Source organism: Mya arenaria, chromosome 3, assembly GCF_026914265.1.
Source record: "Mya arenaria isolate MELC-2E11 chromosome 3, ASM2691426v1".
NCBI lineage: Eukaryota > Metazoa > Mollusca > Bivalvia > Myida > Myidae > Mya > Mya arenaria.
In genome coordinates, this window is record NC_069124.1 from 51,860,309 (window position 1) to 51,883,881 (window position 23,573).

A 23,573-nucleotide genomic window follows, 5' to 3' on the forward strand; every position below is an offset into this window, starting at 1 on the left:
CACCCCTATCCCCCCAAAAAACAAACCAAAAAACCGTGTATAGGAAACAACCTCTGTGTATTGATCTTTATCTTATTGCTTAATTGTCTTATCAGATCTTCGATCTAAATATCCTACTGTGTAGTTTTGGAGGTTTTATAATAGAAATGGACCCTAAATGGCCGTGAGCCAATATACAAATACACAGGAAATTGGCCCCTACTTTTACATCAGTGCAATTAGAAGGAGATGCACAGCAGGGGATTGTCATGCCAAACATTCCTTTAACAAGGCCTTTAAGGTGCAATTATCTTAAGATTGAAAAACAATATTTGGTACTTCGAAAGAGAGTAAAAGGAATTTTACAATGGAAGTATTTTGGTGATCTTGTATTATTTTTATTAGTTTCATTGTATTATTGTAACACAATATTTCAACATGGTTTCAAGGGAGGTTTTTTTTTAAACAGGAAGTAGAAAAGGAGGTTACCACGATCTTCGTCGCGACACGAGCCGGAATGAGACTCATAAACCATTGCCGCACCAATCTATATTCATTCGAATTATAGAGAGCACATATTTTATAATTTATATTTAGCATTCAGAAATGATGAACAATGCGCTTTTAAAATGCGGTAATCTAGTTAACGTCGCCCACTGAAAATTTGGGTGCACCTCAATTAATCGCTTATTTCCTTTTTAACATATACTAGTATGGTATATGTTTTTTCAGCCTGTGAAATTGATATTGTACGTTTGAAAACAATAAAATAAATTTGAAACACATCGTGCGTCTTTGCCAAATTAATCAAATCCTAAGTGATGCGTTAGAACTTTGGTTAATTGTATGCAATCATGAAAATTCAATACAAAGTGAACTATATCATATTGCGTGGGCCTATCCTTCCCTTAGCAGGGATGTATTTTATTGAAGCAGATAACACTTCCTTATAATTTGCCTTTGTCATTCACAGTGACGTCCCTGTAATAATGTGTATTGGACAATTTCTGCATGTTAAACCCCCCCCAGATTTAATCTTTTCGAGCGATTCTAGACTATGACAACCTATATATTCTTAAAAAGCATCATATTACTAAAAATGTATTCCAATTACAAGGGTGTCATTTGATTTCTAAGAGAAGGTTCTCCCCTTGAAAAGATAAGCAAAAAATTCACATTGTGCGACAAACTTCTTTTTACTGAAATGCTTGGATTAGGGCAGCAAGCGATGCTTTAATTCCCACAAGTTCACAGATAAATGGAGCAAGAATATAAAGTTGAAACAGTTCTCAACAGGTTAATGATAATTTTAGATAAACGGTATTCTGAACTGCCGAAAACAGCCCATTACGTCAGAGAACAAACGGCTAGAGACACATAGTGTCGCTTCTTCTATTTTTTTTTATCTGTCATTATGGACAGTTTCAGGTGTTTTACTTTATCAAAACGTCTATAAAACGTAAAGATCATACACTACCAACTACGCGTTTTTTTGCACTTTTAACACATTGCCGCGATTTTCCTTACCGCGGACGTTATATTTTTTTTATCTAATTTTCACCATAAGCGGCGATTGAAGCATAATGCCCACCGCGTTCTTCCACCGCGCCGAGCCACCGCGATACGCGTCGATGCGAAGTGTTAATCAACGGTAATTAATGTAGATGTAAATTTTCTGAAGCCGTTTTCTTTGTTCCCGTCCTGTAAATATAATTCTAGTCAGTTTTATTAAACTTATACTAACTCGATCCGTTATCTTAGTTCGTACTCAAAACGTAGTTTGATTCCTAACAATCATTCTTTGCAACTGTGAAAGTATTAACACGCTACTGTCAACTTGTTAGAAAAACAACAACAATGTAAGTCGCATCGCGGCGATTCGCCACGTGCATATTTTCGGAATTCGTACGCGGTAGCAGAGACGAACGCGATGACTTGCATCACCGCGTTGACTACCGCGGAATATATCGCTGCGACTAACCGCGAAGACGCAATCTCTCCCGCGGTGGATAAAATTAAGCTAAAAATGTAATCGAAAGCAACATAAATTACATGTATATGCATTTAAATGTGTATTTAATTATTTAATCACTTGGTTTCATTGCTAGGTGACCTAAATTCATTAAACCATGTTTTTGTTCTGTCATATTTTTAGAATGAATTTTTTTTCAGGATTTGTTGACAATGTTCCAGACTTTTCTATTTCCTATTTAAACAACGCATAGAAGTTTAGAATAGACAATTTCCTGATATAATTTGAGAGAAAGTTCTTGAGGATATTTGACGTGCTGCAACATTCTTATGTAGTACATAAGGCACACTTCTATGAAGACTTGTCATTCCTTTCATTCTCTCTTTTCTTTTTTTATCCAAGGTTCCATTTCTTTTTATTTTCTGCACTACATACGTTTCCCTTTTATGTTTGCTTTTTATGATTGCCAATAAAGCGTCAATTATGCAAACATGTCAATTGTGGTGTCAAGTACATTATATGTTAATACTTCTAATGACATACAGAAGATGACCTAGAAAAAGGTTTTATGCTTAATTCTCAATTCTGGAAATGTGTACTTTATATTGTATTGTCTTAAACATAATGAATCAGTATCTGCCGGTTGCCTATTGTGATTTGTACAAGTAAGTTTACACAATAACTCAATTTAAAGACGTTTTGAAGCATGTCTTTCCAAGAAAATAATTTCATTATTTATTTGCTGTCAATTGAAGATTATTAAACTATGCAATGAACACAATGGAGGTGGTTTTAAAAGTTTTGCTTGGGCCTTTCTTTGCATATTGACTTTGTGAATATAATTTCAATAGAGGGAAACTATACATACACATGCATGTTAGTAGTCAAACAGTTACCATGTTAGGAAATGCTTATTTAGGGACTATTTCATCATGGATTTTACCTATGGATTACATCTTGCTTCATACAGTGCGTAATGGGTACCATTTGGAATACCAACTGGCAACATTGGTAGACAGTTTTAATTCTGTTTATTTATGGCACAACATTGGACATTCAACAACGAATGATGTGCTGGCATGACATTGTACATTGGACATTCAAAAACGAAAGTCGTGCTGACACGACATTGGACATTCAACAACGAATGTCGTGCTTGCATGACATTAGACATTCAACAACGAATGATGTGCTGGCATGACATTGAACATTGGACATTCAAAAACGAAAGTCGTGCTGACACGACATTGGACATTCAACAACGAATGTCGTGCTTGCATGACATTGGACATTCAAATACGCATGTCGTGCTGGCACACCATTGGATAATCAAAAACGAATGTCGTTTTGTCACAACATTGGACATTCAAAAACCAAAGTCGTGCTGGCACGACATTGGACATTCAAAAACGAATGTCGTGCTTGCATGACATTAGATATTCAAATACGAATGTAGTGCTGGCACGACATTGGATATTCAAAACACAAATGTCGTGCTGGCACAACATTGTACATTTAAAAACGAATGTCGTGCTGTCACAAAATTGGACATTGGACATTCAAAAACGAAAGTTGTTCTGGAACGACATTGTATATTGAAAAAACGAATGTCGAGCTGGCACAACATTGGATATTCAAACACGAATGTCTTGCTGGCACAGATTGGACATTGGAGATTCAAAAACGAATGTCGTGCTGGCACAAATTGGACATTGGACATTGAAAAATGAAACGGCATTGGACATTCAAAAATGAAATCTTCCACGACTTTGGACATTTTACATTCAAAAACAAATTACATTTTTTCAGTAAAAAATACCCTTTAAAATATTACCAAAATAATACATGCACCAAAATGTAGCATTATCGGCAATGGTTTATGAATTAACATATTAGTTGAGGGTAGGATGCCTAAAGTCATATTTATGTCTGACTATATACTACTACACAAGTTACATAACACTATCAAAAAAGGCAGCAAAATGGTTATTGAGAGTTTTATTTAAAATATTCATTTCGTTTAAAAAAATACACATATTTCCATTTATTTGTGTAATTTAATTATCGATATTAAAACATTAACATTTTAATCATCGATATAAACATATACAGTCGAAACCCGTTGGCTCGAAATCGCTTGGCTCGAAATCGCTTGGCTCGAAATCCTCAATGGCTTGAACTAGATGTACAGGACCGATTTCTTTAAACTGAAGGTAAACATTCCCGCTTAACTCGAATTTTCCGAGGCTCGAGGTATTTTCGCCGGTCCTTAGGAGTTCAAGCGATCGGGGTTCGACTGTGTTTACATATTCAAATGCACATTCTATTTGTTCATTGCATATCGAGGATCAATCATAGACAAGCAGTCTTAACATACACATTAAATAAAAGATGAAATGCCAAAGGAACTGGTACGTTAGGTGGTTATTGTAAATTATACAATGTAAGAGACATTCTACAATGTAAGAGACAGTATGTGTATACTAGTGATGTAACGAATTAACGAGTCACACTACTGAAGTTGACGATCACTCATAAATAACCAATCTTAACATACATCAAATAACAGATGCAACCCCAAATTGCAAATTATTAGTAATAAAGTGTGAAAGATACTGTATACACTGATGATGTAAAAGATCAGAAAATTAACCAAAAAAGTAAACACGGGTAGCTGCGTGTGTCGTGTACGAGTATAACCTTGCAGCTGAAGCGTGTGGATGACGGTGTTTTGTTTGTGCATAATACTGCGGCAGCTGCGTACATGGTGCAGTGGTTCCGTGAAGAGTCGGGTAGGGCGTTGTATCTATCTCCATCATTGACACCAATGTAGTGGCGCTGTGCGTCACCATATACAATGAAAGTTCAATAGCATTTAATGAAGTTTTTCCAATACATGTTCATCTTCACAGTTTGCGACTGCGAGTTAAATGCTTAATGAAGGCAAAAAAATAGTGTATTTTTTCTTCCGTCATTTTTTCTAAGGAAAATGAAAATTGCAGGATAGCCCTATTCCGGTCTTGGTATTCGTTGTTATATTGCAAAAACTAAACAATACTGACCACAATTAGTAACTTCTACAATAAACACTACTTGAATCTAGGGAAATGACAGCCATTTATAGATTCTAGCTCAACGTCCACCATAGGTATTAAAATCATGTAAGGTCTCTACCCTCCTCGTCTTTTAAATATGACATCATTTGGAACCAGTATACATATGTGGTCATAAGTAATACACGCTTAAATGCAATTCAACTGTCTATACAATAGGTTATTCATGAACTTGTACAACACCTAAACATGTGTTAACGCAAACCATAAGTAGCAATGGAGGCATCGTGCATGTTAAAGGCTTTCTTTGACCTGTAAACGCTGGCAATGTCAAATGCGTTAATTGTGTTCATTACTTTCATCAAACAACAGCAAGTATAAAATTCACGTTAACATCAGCATTTCTTGAAAAATCTACGAATAATTCGTTTTATGAAAGTAATGAACAAAAGTAACTTTTTAACACATGTCAGACTTCTAAAATATTATTTAATACTAAGAATATATACAAAACGAAGACTCAAGGCTCGCACAGCGTTGCATCGTTTTACAGAATTCCGTCGAGTGGAAATTTTTGCCAAGGATTGCATTGTTAAAATACAATCAAATCTAAAATATTCGCACTTGTAAAAGCAAAACATAGCATAGTCTTTTATAGGCTAAGAAATATTTTCATATATTTTCTCTCAAAAAAGTTGTTTAGGAATTAATGTTACTTTCTTGTTTGCTTACATCGGTTATGACCCGTGGTGAATGATGTGAGAACCCCGTTGAAGTCACGTGCTTACTCACCCTGATTTATAAGAACAGCAGTGAAAAATAATATGGCCAAAAAAAGTTATTGTTTCTGGTCACGGGCCTCAAAATCCTAAGGGTCGGTAGGCAGGGATTTTTTTTTATAAACCTTTGGATTGGAATGTTAAATGTTATGTCTGCAAGCATTAGCACAGTGCTATAAGCTCCCTTGAGAAGGATCAAATGACTTAAGACTTGTTTATTCCAATTTTATTTATTTAATAAAAAACAATATAAATCATCTAGTTCAAAATACTACGATGTAGAACCTATAAATAGTGGGGAAATAACTATCGTTACTAAAAATAGCAACATCCTGTACTGGCCACCGAAATATGTTAGATGTTCGTAGCGATCTGTTACAAAGACTGGCGATATATTTCAATGTTATCGAAGTTGTACCGGTAAGTGTTGAGTTAAAAAGGATGCATGTATTATTTGTTATTTAAACCGATGCATCCTTTTCAAAATCCAATACGCGATGACATTGTTCTCGCTTTTACTTTCAGTTTCATTTTCACCTGAGAATTCTTCCGGAAGTAAACAAATTCATTCAGCGTTCCTATTGCCAATATCCCTTTATTGTTCCTTTATAAAAATGGCAGAGCAATCAACATATTATGTAATAGAACTTAAATGAAGATAGACCAGGATTTACGTCAAATAGTTCTCCTTTCACTTTCATTAAAATTGACAGTAAATAAACGTAAAAGCACCCGTTTCCCGCGCTTTTCGGACCATGTGCATGCGCATGAGAGGAAAGAAAACCCTACTTTTACAGACACCCGAATATTTTCAAACTAGAGAAACTTATAAATATCCGGAATGAAATGCAGATGTTTAACTAAATACTGTTTGTTAAAGCAATTTTATTGAAATCATTATAGTTGTAGGACATGCCTGTTGACATATACAGAATTTAAGCCATTTTGTTTCTAATTGCTACGATATTTTATTGACTCTCCATTTATTTATTTATCCACTAATGTATGTGACAATAACTTAACCAGATTGATTAGATATAATATTCATTGTCAAACATTTGTAATATAAGAAAACAAATCTTTAAGTGCACCTATTTCACTCGTTTACCTTTGTGACATTTATCATTTGATATTACCTCATTTATCCATGTTTGTATTGGAATAAGTGAAATAAAGGAAACTTGACTTGACTTGGTAGACGTTAATTGTTTATTTTTTACGCATTTACAAACTTCCAAGAATTATCTTTTATTTTTAGCTAATAGGTGAAATTTAATTAAATAACATTTCAATTGTTGATATAAAAACATTGTTGTTAGTAGTTAGCTAAAACTGCCGTATCTATTTACATAATGGCGGAGTTATTCACGACATTGAGTTTGACTGCTGTTAATGGACACGATTGATCACTTGTCACTTCGGGCGTTAATTGCTGTTGACATGTGTTTGCTTTAAAGGCACTCTAACTGAATAAAACACACATTCAGCACATGGTTTGCGGTCCCATTGGTCTTCAGTTTCAGGACTAACGACTCTTGCACTGAAATTCTCTCGGGTCAAAGGTGACACTTACTTGCAAACTTCATTGACGATATCTCACGAGAGGTAGGGTCAATTGGAAGCCCTGTTTAAATATCCTTGTCGGATAGCATGGTTTATTTTTCGTATCCAGTACCGTTCTCCAGGGACTCGGATCTACAAAAATCGATTTTGGGGCAAAAAAAAGTACGGTCGGGGGTTAAAAAGTACGGTCGGTCGGGTGACAAGAAACAAGAACTTTTTTGGCCTATTCGAGGCATTTGATATTTACAACCGATATGGACACGTGCGATAACACATATATGTACATAAATTGTTAAAAATAAATAATTCTTTAATATATGCATTTGTTTTTGGCTTGCAAATTGATCGATAAGGATACAATCTGATTTTTTTTTCGTGTTTCGATATGAATCTCCAAAATGAATTCGAACACTTTGAGTTATTTCAAGCTACTTTTACTTCGTTGTTTTCTTCTTAGATTATCTCACATCATTGAAACACTCTGGTAGAAAATCTATCACAACTTGTCCGAAAACCGGAAACACTATTGACCAAATTCCGTAAATTTATAGACAGACCCGTAATACTATCGACCGAAAGCAGTAACACTAAAGCCCAAAGCCGTCAATTTAAAGCCGTAACACTATCTCGCCAAAGCCGTCACCTGCCGTAACATTATCGACAAAAACCCTAGCACTTTCTACCGAAACCCGTAAGTCTATCTACCGAAACACTTAACACTATCTACCAAAGCCCGTACCACTATCGAACGAAAGTTGTAACACTATCAGCCGAAAGCTGTAACACTATCGACCAAATGCTGTGACACTATCATCCGAAAGCCATAACATTATCGACCGAAAGCTGCAATACTATCGTTCGAAAGCCGTAACATTATCGACGAAAGCTGCAATACTATCGACCGAAAGCCGTGGCACTTTCGACCGAAAGCTGTAACAATATCGACCGAAAGCTGTAACACTATCGGCCGAAGGCTGTAACTCTATCGACCGAAAGCCGTAACACTATCGACAGAAAATCGCAACACTATCGACTAGAAGCTGTAACACTATTGATTAAAAGCTGTAACACTATCGACCGAAAGCTGTAACACTATCGATCAAAAGCTGTAACTCTATCGACTGAAAGCTGTAACACTATCGATCAAAAGCTGTTACACTATCGACCGAAAACCGTAACACTATCGCCCGAAAGCTGTAATACTATCGACCTAAAGTTGTCACAGCATCGATCAAAAGCTGTTACACTATCGACCGAAAGCTGTAACACTATCGATCAAAAGCTGTAACACTATCGACCGAAAGATAACCGAAAGCCGTAACACTATCGACCATAAGCAGTCACACAGGATCTTCCGAAACCCTGTTCACACACAACAAGGCCACAGGGAGTATAATCAAAGTAAAAAATATCACAAGTTGTTGACACTGTGTTAGTATTTTAAACGAGAGTTTTGCTATAGACATTTTTAAAAACGTTTAAACTCGTTAGTGTCAAAGATATGATACACTGTCTAAATGACACAAGCTCGAAAATGCCAATTTGAATTGTTGGTAATTGAAGGGCCATAACCATCCCTCTACTAAGTACAGCTGCAAACGAAAGCCCAGCAGGTGCACAACTTCATCACCTCACCAACTTTAGTCTCAGCTTCCAAGACTCAAGGTCAAATGGGTTTGGAATTTTGAATAACATTTCTTACCGACGGAAACACGGACGGAAAAGGGCACATCTTTATGCTCCCATAGGTTGGGCATAACACTAGATTCGGTAAACTAAGCACTGGACATCTCATTCTTGATAACTGACACTTCAAAAAGATTAATTTGTCCCTTATCTTTGTCAATATTCCTTATGTCAGCTATCTAATATAAGGGTTTTGTATCCAACTAAATCAACCTGTTGATTGATTTAATATCTCGACTGTGTTCGATCAATATCTAGATCGTAATAACTCAGGAGTAGTGACACATGAATTGTCAATCTTTGACCAAATCCAATCGGCTGCTCTTTATATGAAGGTTGTTTTTATTTACTTTGAAATCATTGGATACCAATGTTCCGAAGCAAAATATTCCGAACAGGTTCGATCAACAGCCATATATATCACTGAATTGGTATTTTTATATCTTTAGCTTAAGCATTTTTTATCCAATATTTACCAAACTTGGTTACAATGTTCATTGGCGTACTTTATTATCAAGGATTGACACTTATCTTGAAACTGGCTTAGCAACGATTATACTACTTGATTCCAATTGGCGTTGACAATGTCGTATTCACCTTGACTTTGTAGTACCACAGTTTGTATGCTTTGGATGTACGGATGGATCACTCTTTAAGAATTTATTTATGCATGATAAAGATGGAAAGTTGGTAATTAACGTACTATTTCATATTTTGTTAAACAAGTATAACCTTTTAAAATAATAGCGGTTTGTAGAGTTAAAATTAAAAAAAATAAACTTTAAAATGTTTAATTTTGTTTAATAATTAGTTTCGCTTAATGAACAATTATGCTGTTCGAACGTGCGCGAGAAAATCCATACAGCATGTTAGCGTTTCTTGAAAATGTGCAAGCGTGCCGTCTTGCGTCAATACCGCTCTAAAAAACAAAATATGATTTATCATTATATGCTATATATATTAAATATTTATCCATCATGATATAAACATTGTGACGTCTTTTGCTGCTGATAAATGGTTGTTAAAGAATAGCTGATATTTTTAATTTTGTTCACCATCAGAGTGCACTACTAAACACTGCAATCAAAACCACTCCTTGTTCATACAATATTAACACAGTTTGTCTAGATCGATACTATAAACTTGGGAATTTAAATATATTGAACATGATGTACCTATAGCATATTAACTACAAGCAATTAACACATGTACCAGTCTATAAGTAAACATTATTTTTCCGTCCTAAAACAAAAATACTAAAATTATTTATATCGAAAAGCATATCGTAATGCCCTATGCGTTCGAACGAATAATTTTATTTAAGTTTCATTTATCTTGAAATCGCTTTTCTCAACGGAACCGTCACATTTCACAGTTTCCACGCTGATGTCGGAATTTCCTAGTATCAACCGAATTCTGATCTGGTCCATGGAACCTATGCTCTCAGTAGGGCGTTTCGCTAAGAAAGATCCAACACAGTCACAGCTTCTTTCATCAACAAATTTTGGATTCGGATCGGTAGAGCGAAAAATGGCAACGGGAAACACAGTATCTTTGGGCGACATGGGATAGTAGAATTTTTCTGCCTGTGTTTCTCCGTACTTCACAGTTGCTCCAATTTCAATATGCTTGTCAAACAGATCATTGCAAAGTTCCTCTCCATTGATTTCGATTTTCTTTTCCTCTGGATGCTTAAATCTGTTAAAATGTTTAACCATAGCAAACCCAAACGTAAAACGCGCCTTTCGCTCGGCTATCATTGATGGCTGATGTCCAAAAAGCACAGCTCCTTTCATAACACAAAGGCTTGCGTCTTGTGGTATTATAATTTCTCTGTCCCGACCAAATGCAGCTCGAATTGCATTTTGCAGAACAGGCGACTCAGAAAACCCTCCAACCATGATAATTGTTTTGATGTTTATGTCAGACAGTGACTCTATTAAGTCATGAACGTGCGCTACAGTGTCACCTACTGCTTCGTCGAAGAACGAGTTGAACTGTTTCGCATCTATGCGCAGTTTATCTCCCTTAAACATCACCTTGTTTTTATACCGCGCCTTGACATCTTTTTTTCCATGATCGCAATTGAAAAACCTTCGAAATTGCTCTTGCAAAGTGGTTGGAATTTTAATCGTTATAGTTGACGTAGAACCCGGATTAGCTACTCTTTTCTTGCTTTCAAAGTCGTCAAGAAGATCGAAATAGTCGTCTTTGTTATCTTTTACAAATGATTCAAAAACCTGGTCGCCAACTAGTTCGGCAATAAAGCTCAAGAATTTCTTGTCGACAACCATACCGCCCCATTTCCCTCCTGTTGCAGCATAAAGTTCCTTGAGCCTACCGTTGGACAGAACTTCATGTACTGTAACATCTACCGTTCCTCCTGCAACCAAATCATGTTAAGACTTTTATTAACTTTATAATTCATTTCAGTCTTCGTACAATATTGTTTTGTTTGTGATATATTTTTTCTAAGAGTTTTTTGTGTGTCATACGAAAACTTAACATCAAAGCACAAAAATCATATTTAAAAAGATGAGTTTATAGCGTCTTTCGTTTGCTTTTCACAATATTATGTTTTCAAACTTTATGCCACCTGAGCGCAATGTTGTCAGGACACTTGAATAAAATAAAATAAGACCGAAATGTCAGCTTATAATTCATTTCACATTGGATGCTTATGATTATGACCTATCCTCATTCATAGTTTGAGGATAATAGGTACAGTCCTTAATCACTTTGAGATAATGAATGCTGTTTGCAGATAAACATGTATCCTCATGGCAGCAGGGAAATGGTACATGTGACGTAAATTTGAATGGCATTTTCTTGCAATTAATCAGACATTATGACCTCAAAATCGTTATGTCACGCCCAACCTCCAAGTCAAGCTTTAGGAGCATAGGTCAATGCATTGTCAAGTAACTTTGGTCTACCGACCGACCAACCGACCTACACGTGCAAGCAATATACACCCTCTTCTTTGAAAGGGGCTCGAGGCATGAAACATAATTCAAGATGAAGTTTGCAGTACAGTAACAAAGTTTGATAAAATAAGAAAACAATTTTCAACCATTCAAGGCATTTTTCATGTGTACACAAACACTTATAGGTTTGAAGTTTATAGTGAATACTCCAATAAGATAAATACGTGTTTAGAAAACACAATCCCAAAAGAGGTATGTGGTATAAATATACTCATCCAATACATAAACCCGTATAATTGCACAAATGACATGCTCGCTTGGTATTTCTTAAAAGACACCAGTACTTGTTTGTAACCAAGACGCATAAGCGAGAGTGGATCATATCAGTTAATAGTTGTTTGCGCCAAAAAACGATCAATTTATTACCACCACAGTCCAGGATCATATACTGTGATTCAACAGGAAGTTTGGAAACACCATGCTCCGTTTGTGGGTCTTTTGCAATTGGTAATTGTCGGCAATATAAAGACGCTGCTTCTGGTTCGAGTGCAATTTCGATGTGATTTTCAGGAAGTCCTGCCTGAAATGCCCCATACTTTTCCATTGTTTTAGACATAGCATACAGTATTTATGCAACTGAATATCAATATTGATATTTGAACTATTTCTGCACCGTTATTTAGCGGCTAAATAGCGGTTGGATTTTTTGCCTTTTATTTGATTATGTTGTGTCTACTTTGTACAACTTGCATTGAGGCGTTTTATCATTACTGTCAACTAAAAATAGCAATAAAAAATTAAGACATTGTATGTATTTTGCTAATTGGATTGATTTTTTCTTAATATATATCAATATGTGTACAACAAACCTTCTCTGCTGCTAATCGCATGAACTTTTTTGCAGACTCATTCCATATCGCCGGTACTGTAACAACCCAGGTGACGTCTGAGATATTAAGTTGTGATACAGAACCTGTCAGAATGTTCATCATATGATTCTTCAGGTACTCTATACACCTACTGAACACCGTAAGTGCATCGATACTGTCCCCATTTTCTGCCTTTATATTGAAGTCCCCTTTGATTTCCTTGAGATAAAAAGAAAAAACGTAAACATGAATGCAAAGACTACGGATCATATAATCGATTTAAATTCACCCAATGTTCACCGAATATTCAATGGTGCAATTTTAAAACATTTATTAAACAACGATTTTGAAACAAGTAATTACAATAATTTCAGTCATTTTCATTGGCACACTATATTACGTGAGAGCATGTATTTATGATCTTAGTTGAAACCGAATACCTCTAGGAATCCAAAACATCCTGCTTAGGGACTACCTTAGCGACTTATAGCCCGTAAGAAAAAAACAACAGAATACTGGATAGCAGTCCTACCTTCTGTTGATGAAGTGTCATCTTGAAGTTCCAGAAAAAGTAATACTCATCTTCTTTCTCATCAAGACAAATTTCTTTGTATTGAAGTTTAGCTTCATGTCCGAACGAATTCAAGCTTCTATCTGCATTGAGCAAAAGACATGTTGGCGTTTTACATTTCATTTGTCCCTGATGAACGTTTCTCCACTCATTCGCGTTTATCTGTAAGGGAAAGACAACTGATAAATGGATATAAGGTATTGGTAAAATGGAAAAATGCGAGTAAAAGCAGCAAGCCACAGGCTATTTTTTAATATATAACATAACATACAATTTGAAGACAATCTTACGTTATACGGCAAAACAGCTATAGTATGATTTTAACAATGAGTTCAAAGGACGTTGATACATATATTTCTATCGTCTGACAATTCGAATGTAGTCGTGACGTTATCCTATATTACACAGTTAACAATAATACTTCATAAAGAGAAACAATTTGTGAAAAGGTTCTGTCATTATGAATTGTATATGTTGTTGAATCGATGAAATGTCTGCTGTACTATTAAAATGTTTAGTAATTATACTCCGGGAATGAATGGTTAAGCTGGAACAATGTTTATACATGCTGTTTTTCCTTGTATAGCAAAAGACTTAAGTTTGCGTCGTGTGGAAATATTTTATAATGCCATATTTACACCTCAACTTACATTCCTTAAACAAACAGCCTTTCTGCAATTGCTGTTATCATCCGATGAACGTAATGTCCCGTAAAAAAGTTTATCAACATTTTAGAAAGTAATTATTTATTATATGTTAACTGAATTGTTGCCATTAGTTTTTCAATTTTACGTTTAAAAGAAAGTGATTTCAGGTGGTTGATCTTTTTCCGCGTTATTGTGAAGTCATTTGATAAACTGTTTACTGTTACGGTCGGTTCGTTCTATTTGCAGAATGGGTGAGGAAGGATTATGTAAGGTTTTCTTAAACGAAATTAATTATTTTTGTAACAATTCTTGAATGTAATAATGAACTATTGGTGTAAATATAAGTAATGAATTTGGCTGGTCAAAGTACGCGTGAAGTACACACTTTAACCATCCCAACTGCGTTCACATCCCGATAATGGCATCAAACCATGCTGTACTTGTTTTTGTTTTCATTTTTGACATAGTCTATTAATATGAGTCTTTCTATATTTTCATATGAGTTAAAGCTTAATTTGAACTATAGTTAATAAAATGTTGAAATTCAGTGTGTGTTGTCGCTCAAAGAATGTATAGGCAGATCAATGTGTGTATCAAGTATCCTTCACAATTCAAACATCAGCCTAAATGTAGTATGACTTAGTACACATATTTACACTGAAATACATTTGTCTTTCAACTATTGTCTTTAGCAACTTGCAAAATGGCTTCAGCAAATACAGCATGCATATAGATTATAATATGTTCACATCTATATAGGACTTATGTAATTGAACAGTAAAATTTGGCCTATTCATACAGAATTTAGGTACGTATCGATTTAACATCATGTGAACACTGCGCTACTGTTTCAATAATCGTGATCAGATAATGTAATGCAATTATCTTATACACAAACAAGGCTAAACAAATAAAGTTACTGTACTAACCTTTAAAGGGTCTTTTATAAACTCGTGTTTGAATGAAAATGCATATCCAGTGTAAGTAGTTCCAAAGTCTATGGCTGCAGTAACTATTGTATTTTTTGCCTTGGTTCTGAAATTCATAACAGACGGTTAAACAATTTTATAACTTTATACTTCATTTGAGTACTCTTTGTTGTCATGTGACGATGCGTTTTTCACATAGTGATTCTGAATATCACCCACGGCTCAGAGTGGAACCCGTATCTCGATAGCAAGTCAACTTCGTTTCGTATACTATCCGATACTAAGGTGTGGATACACCTCTGTTCCACGCATTTCCCTCATCTCGTTAACAAGGAAATGAAATATTCAGAGATTGTGTTAGAACTGCTTTGCACTTTTGGACCGACGTGCGTAGTTATTAACTACACATTGGCCATGAACAGACGTTCATTACATCCTGATTACTAGCAGAAACAATAAAAGAATGTCATGGAGCATGAATGATTTGACATCATTCGAATCAAGGAAATATCCTTAAAACCGATATGAGTTGTTCTTTTGAACATTCCCGGAAGGAAAACCGCAAATCACAGTTTTGCACTCAAGCTATTTTGTACCATTAGACTCAAAACATGATATTTTTTAAATTAAAATTATCTTAAAGAGCTAATATATTAACAAATATAGAAAATCAATAACGAATCACGAGCCTATACCTTTACTTTCTTTCTCACATTATAATTAATCCATTGATAATAACAATCTAAGTTTAATTGAAAAACATTTTTATTTTCAAGGTATAAGTGTTCATTTTGGCTTTTCTATGGTTATTAATAGCTATATATATTTTATTTGAAAATATCTCCTTTTTAGCCACAACAGCATAGCGTTGAAAAACTCTCTTTCCAGGTACTATCTAAGCCGATAAAAACGCATAATTGATATTAGAAAGCAATACACAAGAAAGCTATAACATCACCTGGTCGTATAAAATAGCATGTAAATATACATGATTCATATACCATTCGCAGGTTAAATCATAAGAAGAATAACCTGCTACTCGCAGATTGAAAGATTCTTAAAGCATAAATATGTCTGACGTAAATGGTCATTGATTTGATGGTTAAAATGAGACCAATAACTATCTTTAAATCTGCTCCAGGAAGTCTATTATTTTGGCAGTTAGTCGGATATTCAAACAGAAGAACTTATCCTAGCTACGCAAACAAGTTCATAAAAAGCTAAACAATCGTCAAGTAGAATATCAAAGGATATAAGCATACAGCCATAATGATGTTGCGAACACAACATGAAGTCTTAGGATAAACTATTTGCTTGTTCCTGTTGCTTTCCGTATTCATGATTTAACTATGTTTTGTGACATTCATGAAACATGTTTTCAAACAAGAAGAGGCAATAATTGCTCATGAGAAAACGTGATAACACTTACGGATACATGTCTTACCTGGAAGGCCTTGATAACGCACCCTTATTGGCATCTCTCTTAGGATGACTTCGAGCCTCCATATGTCCTTTTGCTTCTTCGTCAAAGAGTTGGCATGATGATCGCCGAGAACTAAATTATCAAGAATAACATAACAAATTGCGCACGTTTTTTTGTTATTCTGTTTTATAACATTCATGATATGGTGTATATGTTTATATATGTATATGTGTAAAAAGAAGAACCAATAATTGCCCCAGAGAAAATATGAACATACTAACGAATACATGTCTTACCTTGAAGGCCATGAAAACACGTCTCCCTCGTCATCTCTCCAAGGAGAAATTCGAAACTCCGAACGTCCTCCTCCTTCTTCTCCATCTGTGAGTTTGTTAATTGGTCGCCTAGAATTACGTTATCAAGAATAACACTACCTACTGAGCTATTTTAAACGATTATATATTGTTTGTTCAGGGCATTGGTGCTTCTTAATAGATTCCTTACTAATATGTTTTGTTATAGACAAATAGAGAGTTTGTCACGACCTTGTAGGCTCGTTTTGTAAACCGAATTATTTTCCATAAAGTATGCTTGTGCTAAATTATGCAAGCTGAATGTATTTATACTAAATATTAATATAGCATATATTTTTTTTCTTGTTCCGGTATTAATTTTACACACGAAATTGTGCACCATTATCTCTTTTATATAATCGAAAGTGGTCTAGTCTGAGACCTATTCAGCTTTTTTCAGATATGGCCATTTAAAGAGTCCGTGATACCTCTCTTTTCTAGCATTATAAAATTGAAATGATGAACATTTAAATGTTAGAGTTTTGTGTATCATTTCGAGCATTTTAAACCATGCTATTGCATTATCTGATATATTTTGTTATGAGAAAAACTTAAATTTTCATATTTCTGACATTGTAAGATCCATTTTTATGATATACTATTGAACAATATACCTATAAAGACCCTTTGTTATCTACTTCATCCAGACCTCGAATATCAAAACATACTTTTATGAAAGGAAGTACAGTTAATTGTAGATACTGTTGGCTGTGTCACGGAAACTACGGCGTCACGAACACTACATCAATATTTTGATTCAGCGTTGTGACGTTATACCAAACGGAAACATCTCAATATTTTAGCGAGACAAATATTCGAAGAGATTTTTTTAAACCTAGAAAGAATTGTTCCTTATTAATTGGTTGACATTGTAAAATATGGAATTCAAATGATGCGTCTAGGAGTTCAACTGTTTGTTATGTTTAAACAAGATGGACAATTCATCAATATACTTATTGTGTATGCATTATCTATACTCGTCGTTACTACAACATCTGAAATGTTACGTTAAAGATGATCTTTAACTCAAAACATGATATTTTTTAAATTAAAATTATCTTAAAGAGCTAATATATTAACAAATATAAAAAATCAATAACGAATCACGAGCCTATACCTCTACTTTCTTTCTAACATTATGATTATTTCATTGATAATAACAATCTAAGTTTAATTTAAAAACATTTTTATTTTCAAGGTATAAGTGTTCATTTTGGCTTTTCTATGGTTATTAATAGCTATATATATTTTATTTGAAAATATCTCCTTTTTAGCCACAACAGCATAGCGTTGAAAAACTCTCTTTCCAGGTACTATCTAAGCCGATAAAAACGCATAATTGATATTAGAAAGCAATACACAAGAAAGCTATAACATCACCTGGTCGTATAAAATAGCATGTAAATATACATGATTCATATACCATTCGCAGGTTAAATCATAAGAAGAATAACCTGCTACTCGCAGATTGAAAGATTCTTAAAGCATAAATATGTCTGACGTAAATGGTCATTGATTTGATGGTTAAAATGAGACCAATAACTTTCTTTAAATCTGCTCCAGGAAGTCTATTATTTTGACAGTTAGTCAGATATTCAAACAGAAGAACTTATCCTAGCTACGCAAACAAGTTCATAAAAAGCTAAACAATCGTCAAGTAGAATATCAAAGGATATAAGCATACAGCCATAATGATGCAAACGAGAGCTGGAAATATGGCGATTGTTTATTAGAGATCGTTGATAATTTCAATTATCTGGGAACTGTGTTAAATTGTCATGGATCTTTTTCTTCAAATATACAATTGCTATGTGGAAAGGCATTAAAAGCAATGAATGTGCTTCTCAATAAATTGAAAGAGCTTACGTTTAGCCCTAAAACAAAATGTCAATTGTTTGATGCTTTTGTAACGGCAATACTAAATTACTCCTCTGAAGTTTGGGGTTTTACTAAATCGAAGGACATTGAACGTTTACACTTAAAATTTTGCAAACGGATTTTGGGTGTTAAACCATCAGCAAGCAATGCGGCAATATATGGGGAGTTAGGAAGATACCCACTATTCATTAACCGTTACACACGTATCATCAAGTATTGGGCAAAACTATTATGTACCAAAAATTGTATTGTAAAAAGTATATATGAGATGTCTTTGCGGGACTTAGAATCAAATAAGAAAAATTGGTTATTTGATGTTAAGAACTCATTATTTAAATACGGCTTTGGTGACGTTTGGGAGAATGCCTCACATATAAATACACAACTATTTATAAACGAGTTCCAGCAAAGAATTAAAGACTGTTTTATCCAGGACTGGACAAGTAATTTACATTCAAACTCTGTAATAACAGTTTATAAGGAAATAAAAAGAGACTTCGAATATGAAATATATCTAAGTGCGAGTATTCCTACTCATTTGCTTAAACTGTTCACACAAATGAGGATATCTTGCCATAATCTACGGGTGGAAACTGGACGATACGGTCGCAATCGTATAGAGAGACATGAGAGACGTTGTGAAGTGTGTCATTCTGGGGACATAGAAGATGAATTCCGTTTTATGTGTGTTTGTCAAAAATATAAAACTATCCGTAAACGCTATTTACCGGCGCATGTTATTCAAAGACCAAATATGGTCAAATTTCTTGAACTTGTTGTATGCAAGAACTCTGATGTATTATATAAAATGATTACTTATATACGTTGTGCTATTATAATTAGAGATAATGTATTACAAGGTTAAGATTGTCATTGTTTTAACATTCTATGTATTGTAAATGTTTCCTTCTCGAAGTCATATTTATTAAAATGCTCTCCACTCGTTATTTTAGCTCTATTTGAAATAAATGCCTTCTTTTGGTCTAAATGTAAATATACATACCTGTGTATGGAACCTTTTTAGTAAATATGATATTTGTTTTGAAAGTTATTAATTTACCCTCCAGCAAAGTCTTATTAATTTATGTTTTGGTTTTAACGGATTATGATGAGTTACTTCATTAATATCTTCATTCTTGCGATTATTATCATTATCATTACTATTATTGTTGTTATTAAATTTGCTCACTGAGTTTCGAAGTGAATAACAATACTTAAAAGTAACTTTATGCAGTATACTGCTGTATTTATTATACCATTATAGCTTAACATAACACGTTTGTTGTATTGTGTTTGTATTTATTGACCTGTACATATTATTGTTACATGTTTATGGATGATAAACTACATGTTTAAATCCAAATAAAATGCATTCTGATTCTGATTCTGATTCATGAAGTCTTAGGATAAACTATTTGCTTGTTCCTGTTGCTTTCCGTATTCATGATTTAACTATGTTTTGTGACATTCATGAAACATGTTTTCAAACAAGAAGAGGCAATAATTCCTCATGAGAAAACGTGATAACACTCACGGATACATGTCTTACCTGGAAGGCCTTGATAACGCACCCTTATTGGCATCACTTTTAGGATGACTTCGAGCCTCCATAGGTCCTTCTGCTTCTTCTTGGTCTAAGAGTTGGTAAGATGATCGCCTAGAACTAAGTTATCAAGAATAACATAACAAATTGCGCACGTTTTTATGTTTATTCAGTTTTGTATCATTCATGATATAGTGTATATGTTCTCAAGAAAAGAAGGGACAATAATTACTCCTGAGATAACATGAACACACTAACAGATAAAGTTCTTACTTGGGAGGCATTAAAAACGCACTTCTCTCCTTGTCATTTCTCTTAGGAATCACTGGAAACCCCGAACCTCCTTGGTAAGTTGATGGCCTAGAATTAAGTTCTCAAGAATAACATTACAGCTTGCGCATGAGTTTTTGAACGATAATTAGTGGTGCTTTTCATTATATTGAAGTCCGATTGTTTTCTGTAACCGACCACTGGTGCCAAATAGTGCTCGCCGAATGTATTAATTTAAGGAATGAATTGCATGATTGATGTCATTATCGGGATATAAGCGTAATTGGATGGGTTAAAGTGTGTGATGTCCAAACAAGCCTAACTGCGTTCATATCCCCGATAATGACAACAATCACGCAATTCATTACTTATATTTACACCAATAGTTTATTATTTCTGTCCACAATTGTTTATTTCTTTTTATTTCATTAAAGAATACCTTACGGTACTTCTTTCTCACCCATGCAGTCAATAGAACGACTAGACCGTAACCGGAAACAGTTTATAATATTACGTCAAAGTAATGCAGGAAATTCCGTTTTAATGTAAAATTGAAACGCTAATGACAACGATACATTAATTATAAATTTACTCCTAAAGATATGTTGACTTACGTTTTCGTGGCCTGCTCACGCAATGCAAACAATAACAAGATCGAAATTGTTCTATTCACATGTACATTAATATACGATGATTCGCGATCCAAACATATCCGATGATGTTGCATTTATCGGAAATTGCCTAACGACAGTTCATTTAGTAATGGGAGTTGAGGTGTTAATATTCTAATATTAATCTCGTATAATTTTCAATAGCCATGTTGGAATCACTGTTATCCATTTACCCCGAATTGTCATATCTTACCTTTCCCGATTCGCCCAATCCGGCTGCCTGACGTAGGTTTCTTCATCGTCCGACTCAGGGCACTTTCTCGTAGCTTGTTTAACCATACGCTTCCTTAAAATACACGATTCGATGAAATGAATCTCAACTATTGAATCGATTGTGTTCATTCCCGATGCTCATTTGGCAAATTATGCCGAAGATATATTGAATACTAGGTTAGTGTCGTGGATGGAGGAGGTTTATCTGGCAATGCGGAGGAATTCATTGTGAGCCAAACCAGATAAATTCTGCAGCCGCACCATATTAACTTTCTCCATCTACGGCAATAACCTAGTCTTTAATTTGCTAATTAAAACATGATAAATTACCATAAAATTATTAAGTAACTAGGTAAAATAGGGGACAACTGTTTTTCCCTGTTGACATCGGCACACTTGGTGTCCAATATTGAAATGTCCCCCAAAACTGGTTCACAAAACTTTTCATTTTGTTTCAATACGTTTATAGTCACAGTAACGTTAATATAACTTTGATACGTCAATATCAATTGAAAAACATAAAAGCTTTTAAAAGTGCATAAACGTTGATCAGTCACCAAACATGATCTAATCATGTAACTACTACAACTAATTCTACTACCACTACCACTACCACTGTTATTGTAACTGCCACTGCCACTGCCACCACTACCACTACCACTACTACTACTTCCACCACCACCACCACTACCACCACCACCGCCACCACCACCACCACCGCCACCACTACTACTACTACTGCGACTACTACGTGGTGAATTATCCTAATAAACTAAAATTTACACGGCACTTTGTTATTGGACCGATTTGTATGCAAGTGACAGGCTAAAACATTTTATTTTTGTAATATCATATCAATAAAATGATTTTGTTGCCTGAATATATTTGGAAATGCGTTTTGGTTGCTGACATGTACAAACTATAAATTAACATTTTGACAAAATATGTTTTCTACATGTCTTTTAAATACAATACAATGAGTATACATTGTTTGACGCGGCTAACACTTGGGAATCATGGATAAATACGATATAAGAATATAAATCAAGTTAAATTACCTGTTTAAATCATCACGATACTTTTTATCCATTTTGTTTTCAAGTAATGAATTATATTACACCAAAATTGTTGATTTAAAACCTGTATTGAAATCGAAAGAGGAAGCTTAAACTATTGTTTTCAAATGTTTTGATTGTTGCCAACGAACCAGTAGATAGACCATAAACAGCTTCAGTTATACACTCAACCAAAGTTGTAAGTCTTATTTATTTACTTAAAAACTCAGTTCCTTGTCTATTAGTTATTTTTAACTTGTCGCAAAACACTTAATCGATGATACTTGTAGCGATACAAATCGTATTGCGGTATTTTTTACTTGCTCCCTTTACTTGTATTTTTCAAAATGTATTTTAATAGCGTTTATTAAAACGGTGTAAGAAATGCAAGCGGTGAGGAAATAATGAATAATGTCGCCGAAAGGCCTAGTTTAATCCTTCTGCTAGTGACACCCCCATCCCCAAAATAAACAAACCCCAAAACCGTGTATAGGAAACAACCTCTGTGTATTGATCTTAATCTAATTGCTTAATTGTCTTATCAGATCTTCGATCTAAATATCCTACTGTGAAGTTTTGGAGGTTTTATAATAGAAATGGACCCTAAATGGCCGTGAGCCAATAAACAAATACACAGGAAATTGTCCCCTACTTTTACCTCAGTGCAATTAGAAGGAGATGCACAGCAGGGGATTGTCATGCAAAACATTCCTTTAACAAGACCTTTAAGTTGCAATTATCTTAAGATTGAAAAACAATATTTGGTACTTCGAAAGAGAGTAAATGGAATTTTACAATGGAAGTATTTTGGTGAGCTTGTATTATTTTTATTAGTTTTCATTGTATTATTGTAACACGATATTTCAACATGGTTTCAAGGGAGGTTTTATTTTTTTAAAACAGGAAGTAGAAAAGGAGGTTTCCACGATATTCGTCGCGACACGAGGAATTAGACTCATAAACCATTGCCGCACCGATCTATATTCATTCGAATTATAGAGAGCACATATTTTATAATTTATATTTAGCATTCAGAAATTATGAACAATGCGCTTTCAAAAGGCGGTAATCTAGTGAACGTCGCCCATTGAAAATTTGAGTGCACCTCAATTAATCGCTTATTTCCTTTTTAACACATATGGTATATGTTTTTCCTTTTCAGCCTGTGAAGTTGATATTGTACGTTTGAAAA

The 23,573-nt window shown here is 34.5% G+C and overlaps 1 protein-coding gene across 1 annotated transcript; it reads right to left on the reverse strand.

Moving 5' to 3' along the window:
* Window positions 1–9,969: 9,969 nt before the first annotated feature.
* Window positions 9,970–22,480, reverse strand: LOC128228919 (heat shock 70 kDa protein 12A-like). The gene is made up of 11 exons (XM_052940466.1): window positions 22,385–22,480; window positions 21,307–21,399; window positions 20,446–20,532; window positions 20,179–20,292; window positions 16,695–16,802; window positions 16,420–16,530; window positions 14,976–15,081; window positions 13,361–13,561; window positions 12,829–13,047; window positions 12,386–12,539; window positions 9,970–11,415 (listed from the first exon to the last, which is right to left on the reverse strand). The coding sequence occupies exons 1-11, from the start codon at window positions 22,414–22,416 to the stop codon at window positions 10,352–10,354; spliced, it is 2,289 nt and encodes a 762-aa protein (XP_052796426.1). The 5' UTR covers window positions 22,417–22,480; the 3' UTR covers window positions 9,970–10,351.
* Window positions 22,481–23,573: the final 1,093 nt, after the last annotated feature.

Coding starts and splice junctions, on each gene's coding strand:
- LOC128228919 (XM_052940466.1), bottom strand. CDS start 22,416: ATGGATAAAAAGTATCGTGATGATTTAAACAG. Junction 20,533..21,306: donor GATTGGGCGAATCGGGAAAG/GTAAGATATGAC, acceptor ACTTAATTCTAG/GCCATCAACTTACCAAGGAG. Junction 13,048..13,360: donor TGACACTTCATCAACAGAAG/GTAGGACTGCTA, acceptor TTTTATCTCAAG/GAAATCAAAGGGGACTTCAA.